Raw genomic sequence first — 10,629 nt, 5'->3', positions numbered from 1 at the left:
TTAGTATGTACAGTCTGACATATGATTTAAATAAACTATTGTTTGGGTTACAAACCTTAACTCAAGGGTGAAAATCTGGTGACTTGGTGTCTGGTGACTGTGCGAGTGTGTGACTCATTTGTATGATCTACAGTTCACTTAATGCACTCTTGGATTCTGAATCGACAGGCTAATGTCTTCTGGATGTAGTTTGTCACATCTGCTCATAGCTTGACAGATGATTGCTATCATAGGTTGAGGGCTAGTTGTCCAGTAAAGTTGTGACCCTTCTAATAGGGGTGTGGTCAGAGAAGCAATCTGGACACTGTCAACACCTTTGTTCCCCAAACAGGCTTCTCCAGGCTTCTGGAGCGGCACCACATGGAAAGTAGTGTGCAGTGGAAACTGGCTGCCAAAAAGCCCAAGCTCTGCACCTCTTCCAGATTAGCATTCCTTCCATCTGACACATGCGCTGTGAGGCAGATTATCATCTAAGTGGACAAAATGCAATTTAGAGTAAGGTGGGCTCTTCAAAAGAAAAGTGTAGACATTTTATGTCATGACTATTAAGAAACAGGAAGGGTAACATGAGAAAACATAGAACACAGCCAAGAGAAGCTCGTTCAATTTAAACAATATGGATACTGAGCTGATACGTCTGAATGACGAGGAAGTAATTAAATTTCTAATATCCCTCACATTTCTCAGAACAGCTTCAGTGGGGCTCTACTGTGAAGGTAATTTTTGTTATAATGGATAGCACTTTTTAAAGACACTGACATTTGTTCATTTCCTCACCTGGTTTCACCTCATAAGGAGTAGACGGTAAGGAGCCTTCTTCATTACCCCATCTATCCCTGTCACTAAATCAAAAAACTGCCTCAACTCCAGTCCGGCCCCAGCTCCCTAACAGTAGGAACGGAGGGGGGGCCAGAGGTGTGCAGAGGGAGAGAGAGAGAGTGAGGAATGGGGTGGAGTGAGGAGGCATGGAAGGGTGTGGGAGACTGTAAGGCAGAGGAAGAGAGAGAGCCGCTACTAGCTGCCCCACTATTTCATGACTTTTACACCGCTTAATCTAAGAGAAAGAGAGAGAAATAGAAGCAATGAAATGGGGCAATAGGATTAAGAATATAAAAGTTCAGATAAATTGGTACACACAATGCATATGTAAAGCACCACACATTATTCATTCATTCATTATCTGTAACCGCTTATCCAATTCAGGGTCGCAGTGAGTCCAGAGCCCACCCGGAATCATTGAGCGCAAGGCAGGGAATACACCATGGAGGTCCTTCACAGGGCAACACAGACACACACACACACACACACACATTCACGGACACTTTGGAGTCACCAATCCACCTACCAACGTGTGTTTTTGGACTGTGGGAGGAAAACAGAACACCCGGAGGAAACCCACGCGGACACGGGGAGAACACACCAACTCCTCACAGTCAGTCACCCGGAGTGGGAATCGAACCCACAACCTCCAGGTCCCTGGAGCTGTGTGACTGCGACACTACCTGCTGTGCCCCCATGCCACCCCACCACACATTAAACATATATTAATCGAACATTACAAATTGTTATCCATCTGTTCCTCTGCATACATTTTGTTTGAACCTTTTTACCCTGTTCTTCAAATGGTCAAAATCCCACAGGACCACCACAGGTATTATTTGTCTTGTGGATAATTCTCAGCACTGTAGTGACACTGACATTGTGGTGCTGCGTTATTGAGTGTTGCGCTTGTAAAAGTGGATCAGACACAGCAGTGCTGCTGGAGTTTTTAAACCCCTCAATGTCACTGCTGGACTGAGAACAATCCACCAACCAAAAATTTCCTGATGAAGAACTAAGCATTCATTCATTCATTCATTATCTGTAACCACATATCCATTTCAGGGTCGCGGTGGGTCCAGAGCCTACCTGGAATCACTGGGCGCAAGGCGGGAATACACCCTGGAGGGGGCAGAACAAAGCAGTGGTTCTCAAATATTTTCTGCCCCTTTTTGTAGATGAGACGATTTTTAATCCGCCCACCAACTCCAACACACACATACACTTATATTGCTTCCAAACTCCACTGGAATTATTTTAAAATATGTAATTCATATTAAACTGCAACTTCTTATGGAACTAAATAAAATTACAAATACGAATGTGGAATTATTACAAGTGACATGCAATATGTATCTCATTTATTTTTCTTGCTGTGCCCCACCACTACCCCACCCCCACATTGGAAACTTTGGAAACACAAATTGTGCAGATGAATTACTGCCTCTGACTTCAACCTTAAAAAGCAGACCAACAAGATGTGTGTCTAAGAGTGGACACTGAGCGGACACAGGGTTTAAAAACTCTAGCAGCACTGCTGGGGCTGATCCACTCATACCAGCAAAATACACAGTCACACAACTCATGACTCCACCAGGTCAGTGACCTGACAATTGACTCCACCAGCCAAATCATTCCTGAAATTGATGGACAACAGATAGACTACTCTCTGTAGCTGTAAAACTACAAAGAGCTGCTGTATGGCCAGTTGAGTTGAGAAAATGGACTGTAAGAGTATAAACAAGGAGGTGGTCAATGTTATGGCCGATCAGTGTATGAGGTTCACATGCCAGATATTAGCTCTTTTCAAATAGTAGTGCTAAAGACAGGCTGTCATGCAGGTTCATAACTGAATTCACGTTAGCCAGCATTATTTTGCACAATAAAACATGACATTACCATCGCCAAAACTTTTTGGCCATTTAGTTTATATGCTGGAATGAAAAAGAGCATACAAGTGATGTAATGAAATGCAAAACATTTTCTTTTCAATTGTGAAGCAATTTGGGTAAGACAGTCTGGTGAGTTACAGCCTCAGTCCTGCTGCCATTAGCTCATATTTTCTCCAGTGTGGATTACTTCTTCATAAATTTTAATTATATATGAGTGGCATTGCCATCATTTGTCCATAGCTGAGGCTAACAAATAGCTATTGGTTATGATCATGAGCATGTACTTTTAAGTATTTTTGAGGTTGTATACAATATTATTCAACTTCAAATTCAATTCTGGTGCCATTTATTTTCCACTGCATATTCTCAGATTCCAGCACACTATTATATTTATATATATTTAATAAAATAGCATTAGAATACACTTAGATATTAGCTGATTTTTTTAGTTCACAAACGATTGATTTATAGATTTAGATGAGGCCTTCACAAATGTGTGCCGAGACTCAAGAGAAGACTCAAAGAATGAGTGAACTTATTGGACTGAACAGCTGTAGACATCAGCTCAAGTCTTCTTTGTTGTTTTATTTATTTAATTAAAAAAAGCCTTTTGATTAACTTTAAAGCCAACTTTCATTTACAGTATGAGTTACATTTCTCAGTTCTGCTCAGAGTGTTTGGGCATGTTGGCCTTGGCCTGTGGCCTGACTGAATAATCTGAGAGAAATGCCCACACAACCTTAAACAAAACACACTGAAATCACTAACCACTTCCTCCCAATAACCATTAATGAAGCAAACTGTGTTACAGCCTCAGCCTACCAAGCAAACAGTCCAGACCTCGAAACACATGTTCAGCAGATTTCAAGAGAGAGAAGGATAATAGTTAAGTTTTTATTTGGGTGGGGGGGTGGGGGGGAGGTGTGCTACTACACTGGGCAGGAAACGGAAAGGGTGTCAAACGGGTCGGAATCCAGCTCCAGACCGCAGAGCTGAGTGGCATTCCTGCTCCCCGGTGATAGCTCTACCTGCCGCTCCAGCCTGACCACAGCCATAATGAGTCAAAGCAGGCTCGGAGAAACATTCATCCTAGAACTGCAGCATGGCTTCAGCCAGACCTTTAATGTGGTTAGTGCTGCCAGCTGCAAAATGTGCACAATAAGTGCTGTTTTTTTTTCTTTTTCTTCAGGGGCAACACATGTGGGCAGAGCAGAATCCACACAGTACAGTTTTACAGTTATATTAACCCCTGCTAATACATACTTACAAAATCTACAAATGTTGCAGAGCAAACAAATTAGCACTAGCAGGTGCAACATACCTAGCAGTTTATGAGGCCAAGACCAAGCATTACTAAACACAATAAAAACAAGAGTATAAAGTTAGTACATTTTATTAGAAATCAACTGGCCAGGAGAGACTAAGAAGTGCAATGCTCAGTGTCCAGCACTGAAAGCACTTTCAGATGGAAGCTTCTTCAGAATCCAGGAGTGCAGGAGCTCCATTTCTGCCCTGCAGAGCTGGTGGTTGAGTCCAGGAAAAGAGTGGAATGAGGTATTCATGCCAGCCTTTTTCAGCAGACAGCTGGTCTCCTCTCCCCAGGTGTGGGACACCAGCTCATCAGCTGTTCCATGACATTGGAGGAGTTCTGGTAAAGGACGCTGTGTTGCATTTTCAACAGCCTACACACCAAAAATAGAAGCAGGTTTGGTATTTTTGGAATCACATTTTTACTGTTTTCTTTTAAGATTTTCAAATATGGAGCTAATTTTGTATTGGATCACAAACTGCAAACAGGTGGGAAAAAATGTCTCATACCAGGAAAGATATGCAAAGACACGCCAAGGAATGTATCCAAATTTGACCCCAAAATAGAATAGGTTTATGAGTTTGTTAATTACTAAGCTCAAGCAACATCGGAAGAAAGTAAACATATCAATCAGAGGCCACAAACAGGGAAAACTATATGGGAATTAGGTTAGTATCATTCAAACTCCTACTTGTATCGGAAATGCAACGCACACTTTCACAACTAACCACAATGCATTAACTCCTCACAGTATCCAAACTGTACTAAGGGATATTTGTTTACCTGATACACAACTGAGTCCTTATTAAGGAAGCTGGACAGAGCAAAGACCCCAGCCACATCCTGGAAGTATCTGCACACCAGGTGTAATGCCATGGCTCCACCCATAGAGAACCCACCTTGCCAGAACAAAACAGAACACTGAGATTATGAGATTATGTAGCCGGTCTCACTCTGTGCTACAGCTGAATGATGGATTCTTGTTTTCATCAGGCAGCAAAACAACATGTAAAACAGCTGTATTTAATTATGCTTTGTGGCTGTGATATGATGATTCATCCACTGGAAAAGTTAAGTGACAGATTTGTGCCCAAAATACATAGGCAGTATATTTGTAGAGAAAGAGAATGGAGAAATAGAAAAAACAAAAAACAAAAGAGCACTACAATCTAGAACTAATTACAACAAATTGTCAGACTTGCTGAAATTATGCTTTGATTAATGTATTAAACAAGTCAAATTGACATGGAACCAAACATATGAATGCTAATTAATAAACATAAAAAAATATATATAGCTTAAGACGTCTTTGACACAAAAAACCCCCAAACAAACCTGAAATGCAAATGAAAGCTGGTCCTTAGTTCCACATCATCAAACCTCCATTTCTCTGGAACCCCTTTCACGAATCTGTCCTTAATCTCACACATCTGGGCAAACTTGGGCACTGAGTGCACATCTGGGAAAGTGCACTAGTAGCCATCACTCTGTCAGAGTGGGTAGGTGGAGCAGTGCTTGAGAAAGGATGGATAGGGTTCACATGTTCTTTAAGTGACAGACAGTAATGCCACAGGCATTTGTGACCTTGTGTCCTGGGAATGCTGTCTTAATTAATTACAGCTTAACTAAGACAGGTCTATTTCATTTCCACTGAAACACGCCTCATATTTTTCAACCACCCCAAACCCTCTACCTTTCTGCTTCTGCCTAGAGTTGTTTGGCTAGAAGTCCTGCATGTGTGTTTGATACCTCATTTCTCAAGGGCTTTTCCCATGGATCGGTACACCTAAAGGACTGAAAAACATACACAATAGCCTACGGTCGCCCTCTTGAAAAACGTTTTCCATGGAAAGTTCTGGCGCTTGTCAGTCCGTCAGCCCGGGAAGTGGACTCAGGGTACAGACCACTTCGTTTCTCCAGCATGCGGAGTGACTCCAATGAGTATTTATAGTTAATGACAAAATGTTATGATTTAGGAAGATAATATTTCAGCAGTCTCGCAGGAACATGTGTTTTTTGAATCAGTTTCTCTGGAACCAAGTTCAGGGGCTTTTCTGTCCTTCCACACTAGGCCTTTCACACAAAGCTTTGTTTTTTCTCCCCTTTTCACATTTTACTCAAGTATTTTTGGGTATTTATATGTTTCTTGCCTCAACAGCTAACCATTCTCCATCTGTTGTCATTGCTCTTACCAGTCTGCCAAAGCTTACATGCATAACCTCTTTGTGACTTATCCTCCATACAACCTCCTGCACATTTCCTGAGGGAACTTTACCTGGACTATGCTATGATTCTCTCTTACAGCACCATTTCCTGCCACTTTTATTTCACTGTGATTTATGTGTGAACCTGATAACTCAAATATTTTGAGATAAAGCTGTGGAGCAACCCGAGTATCTTCCAGAAATTCTTTTTTAAGCCCACTTTGGCAACATATGAAAGGAAAAAGAAATTTGATAAGTTTCATTCCTTACTTTATACAACCAGAGAGAAACATAAGAGCAGTGGCCCGAAACTCTCTTTAATTTGGAACAAGTGATGTGTGAGAGAATGTAAGATCGAGTAAAGCAATAAAGGAGAAGGAAATGAAGATGGCATACAGGGAGAGAGAATGGCAGGGGGCTAATAAAACAGAAGCCATACCGATAACCATCCTGTGTTTGGGTACACCGGCTCGGATCTCATCTTGGACTACAGCTCCTAAATTACTGCACATCTCTTCAATAGACTCCAAATGCTCCGGACAGTCACGAGAGATTTTGTAACGGTCAAACCACACGTGAGACAGTGACCCATGCATGGGCGTGTACGGCCTGAGGAGATGCAGTTATAAGTCAAAGTTAGCAGTTAATACACAAAGTTTAATCAGTTACATCTGGCATTATTTGAACATGGTAAACATGACTGTTGAGAATTCAGCATGAACCTAGGATCAGATTAACACATGACTCCAATCATTTAGAGAAAATATGTAATTAGAGTGATGTTCAACTCAACAGGATTAAATATCTTAATATACCGTGCAGGAGCTGTGGGGAAGATCACTCTGATATGTTCAAAAGCCATGTCCTTTGCCAACACATCACGAACCCAAGCTTGTAATCCCGGCCCTGTGTCTCCTAACACATTAAACAAAAAAATCACAAAGCACTTCAGTACTGCAAGCAGTTCTATTAATGCACTGAACACACAAACCAAAAGGAGTACGGTGTTTATTCATATACAAATTCAGGACACTCATATCTGTGATATTGGCCCAAACACACAAATAGCCAGTTATAGAACAAACAGGTAGCCCAAATATCAAGATCAAAAACAATATATACTATCAGACTTAGCTATTTAAAAGGACTATATTCAGTGACATCAGTTAATCATAGATAAATGAACACTTAAAATGCATACTGTCACTCTCTGAACAAAACCTTATGGGGTGGTTTCCCAGATAGAGATTGAGCCTAGACTATGTCCACCTTTCAAAGGAAAATCACAATTCAAAATGCTGGGTAGTCCAGGGCTAGGCTTAATTGCTATCACTCTGGGAAAATATCTCTATAGCTCCTTAAAACCTAGACTTTACAAGAGAAGGCACATTATTTTTGAATATCAGCATGAAGTGCAAAGCCATGATTTTGGTCATTTTAACCCATTAACATTAGTTTATATATCATAAACATTTTAAAGTGCAAAATATAGGTAGCATTATCAAAAACAGATGTAGACATTGTTTTAAAAGTGACATTGTACAGCTTACTTTTTTTTATAAATTATAGTATGTATTAGATAGCATGTTTGTATATAGGTAATTCAATCAACTATTTCCAACATCTGTGTATCTATATAGTAAAAAGGCATCATAAATGTATTTTACACTAAACAAGTGCCTTTTAAGGGCCTTCAATCTGTCATTAACTGTGTTAGACTGCTAAACATTCTTGTTTAGTTTTGCATAGATTTTGTAACAAATGTAAATTCTCTTTATACCCTTGTTTTTGGTGGTTGTACTCAGTAGTTTTATCCCTCTATTTCCTTGTGTTTAACTCACAATTAAATTAGTTTTACACAGGTCCAGTGCTGTGATTGGAGAGATTTAGACAAGACTGTCTTAATCACGTGTCAAACTCAAGGCCCACGGGCCAAATGTGGCCCGCCGTGTCATTTGATGTGGCCCGCAAGAGCTTAAAAGATCTGACTGACTGCAATCTAGTGGCTTAATGCCATCGCTTCACGGGTAACATAATTGGCATGAATTGTCGAAAATGGAGTTTAGGGTCAATGCATTTTTAGAAAATCATCATTTAGACTTAATTATTAATTATTCTGCCACTAATTCTAAAGCGTGCATTGACCTTAAACTACATTTCCCACAATGCATGCCAATTATGTTGCCCGCCAAGTGACAGCATTCCACCACTAGACTACTCTTCAAAGTGATTTTTTCAACAAGTGGAATTAAGAAATAGCTACAAATATTGATCCCAAAATGTCCAGGAAAAGAAAAATTAATGCCAATGGAAGACAGTTTCAAGAGAGATGGGAAGGCAAATACATGTTTGTGCTTCAAGGAGAAAAACTGGTATGTCTTTTGTGTTATGAGGCGGTGGCAGTTGTCAAGGAGTACAATTTAAGTCTGCACATTGATACAAAACACGGAGCTAGGTATGCCAAAGTTAGCCTGCAAGACAAGCTATAAACTGTACAACAATTAAAAGGCAAACTGCAATCGCAGCAGAATACGTTCACAAGAGCTACGGCCCAAAATGACGCAGCTGTGAAAGCTAGCTTTATTGTAGCTGAAGAAATCACTCGTGCGTCTAAGTCTTTTTCAGAGGGTGCATTTTTGAAGCGGTGTATGCTGAAGGTCATAAATTGTTTTTGATGAAATTTTGTTTTATTCACTTGGATATTTTGATCGTTGATTGATGGAGTAATATGAGTTTCGTAACCTCACAAATGAACAGGATTTATGTTGTTACAGAGCAACAAGAAAACATTTTTACATCTATGCATATATTTATAAGTTGAATAAATAATAAATTCAGAGTTATTTAACATTAAGGAGTACTTAGATTTCTTCTACATTAAACTTGGTTACACTTAGTTACATTTATACTGCTCTACAGTTACATCTGGCCCTTTGAGGGCAACCATGATGCTGATGTGGCCCTCTGTGAAAATGAGTTTGACACCCCTGGTCTACATTGTCTGCCCTCTATGTAAGATATAACACAAAGTCAGACTGACTCATGCAACCCACAAAAAATACCCTTAGTGAGGTTTTATTTTACTACTTTTGGATTAGTAAGCACTCCAGATCCAAATAGTTGGTTTAAATGTTAAAAAAATGTTTTCTAAATTTGATCAAATACTGAATGTTCACTGTGGAACTATCTACGTCACTGGATCAATGCAGTGATACTGTAAATTGTGAACAAAATTGTTGAACAAGGATATTGATAAAAATAATCGACCTAACGTTACTGCAGTCTACCATTATTCTAGTGAAAAGAGCCTCCACTACATGCAGGCTTTATCCAGAATCACTTTCTGCAGCATTTCCAACAGGTTCAAACAGTACACAGCCCTGCGCAGGTTTTCAGAGCTCAGACAGACATTATTAGCTGGAGATATTAGCTCGACTGCGACTGTGTAGAAGGGAATTAAATGTGTATCGTTAACCAACTTGACCAGACTGACCAGTTTTACCATTATTACTATAAAGTCACGGCATGTTAGCGACAGAAAAAAACGGCACTGTTGAAAGCCAAAAATGAGTCTAACTCAACAGAAAATCGCTCCGGCTCTTAAATCCATAATACAAACGTCACTCGGGCACCTGAGCCGTGTAGAAAGAGGACGGAGGCGGTGTGTTTTCCAGTCTGAGACACCACACACCTCCGCAGCTTCTCCACAGCCGCCATGACGACCGGTCGAGATCTCGCGAGAGAGAGAGAGAGAGAGAGAGAGAGAGAGAGAGAGAGAGAGAGAGAGAGAGAGAGAGAGAGAGAGAGAGAGAGAGAGAGAGAGAGAGAGAGAGAGAGAGAGAGAGAGAGAGAGAGAGCGCATCTCCTGTGAGCCCCAGCACTGCTCCAGCATCCACTACACTTCTCCTCGTTTAAGGCCTTTAACCTGGTGGACACTGTGTACTGAAGGTACTACCTTAAATTCTCTGGCATAGGCACATTCAGGAAAGTGTTCAAATGCAAGCTGCTCTTGAAAGGCTCTCAGAATTATCCTGAGGGACTAACAGAGTTACTTCAGTGGCTTGTACTCCAACACACTCACCTCTCTGATGCTCCCTCTTTCATCTCCCTTCTATCTCTCACTGTATCCAATGTCTGCTCTCCTAGCCAGCTCTCTCAAGTTTCTTTTTTGTCTTTCATGAGTGTTATTTTCAATTTTCCAGGTAATTTATGTATCAACGTTTATGTAATACTCTACAATTTTACTACATCTATACAACAATTAAAAGAAAAAAAAAATTTCAAGTGTTAGCTGCAGAGGTTTTGTTTTTATTGCGTTATACAATAAGATTTCTACAAACCTTTCCAAATCTTTTCTTTCTCAAGATTCAACTTCAGATATGGGTTTAAGCACAACATAGGACTT

At 40.4% G+C, this 10,629-nt stretch overlaps 1 protein-coding gene across 2 annotated transcripts; it reads right to left on the bottom strand.

The window, feature by feature from the left end:
* Positions 1-3,611: 3,611 nt before the first annotated feature.
* lyplal1 (lysophospholipase like 1) lies at positions 3,612-10,000 on the bottom strand. 2 transcript variants are annotated; one of them, XM_066683351.1, is made up of 5 exons: positions 9,807-9,939; positions 7,040-7,139; positions 6,664-6,833; positions 4,804-4,919; positions 3,612-4,393 (listed from the first exon to the last, which is right to left on the bottom strand). In XM_066683351.1, the coding sequence occupies exons 2-5, from the start codon at positions 7,084-7,086 to the stop codon at positions 4,148-4,150; spliced, it is 579 nt and encodes a 192-aa protein (XP_066539448.1). In that variant the 5' UTR covers positions 7,087-7,139; positions 9,807-9,939; the 3' UTR covers positions 3,612-4,147. The 2 variants fall into 2 exon arrangements, with proteins under 2 accessions (XP_066539448.1, XP_066539447.1); XM_066683350.1 differs by having other exon boundaries at positions 3,616-4,393; positions 9,857-10,000.
* Positions 10,001-10,629: the final 629 nt, after the last annotated feature.

The sequence above is a fragment of the Hoplias malabaricus genome, chromosome 10 (genome assembly GCF_029633855.1).
Source record: "Hoplias malabaricus isolate fHopMal1 chromosome 10, fHopMal1.hap1, whole genome shotgun sequence".
Classification (NCBI taxonomy): domain Eukaryota; kingdom Metazoa; phylum Chordata; class Actinopteri; order Characiformes; family Erythrinidae; genus Hoplias; species Hoplias malabaricus.
Note: the sequence above shows the minus strand (reverse complement) of the source record. Positions and strands in the feature narration are given on the sequence as shown.

What these genes read in the sequence shown, in the direction of transcription:
- lyplal1 (XM_066683350.1), bottom strand. Translation starts at nt 9,941, where the DNA reads ATGGCGGCTGTGGAGAAGCTGCGGAGGTGTGTGGTGTCTCAGACTGGA. An exon ending in CCTCTTTCTACACGGCTCAG is followed by an intron (nt 7,140 to 9,856) that starts GTGCCCGAGTGA and finishes TTAATGTGTTAG; the next exon opens with GAGACACAGGGCCGGGATTA. An exon ending in CAAACACAGGATGGTTATCG is followed by an intron (nt 4,920 to 6,663) that starts GTATGGCTTCTG and finishes TGTTCTGGCAAG; the next exon opens with GTGGGTTCTCTATGGGTGGA.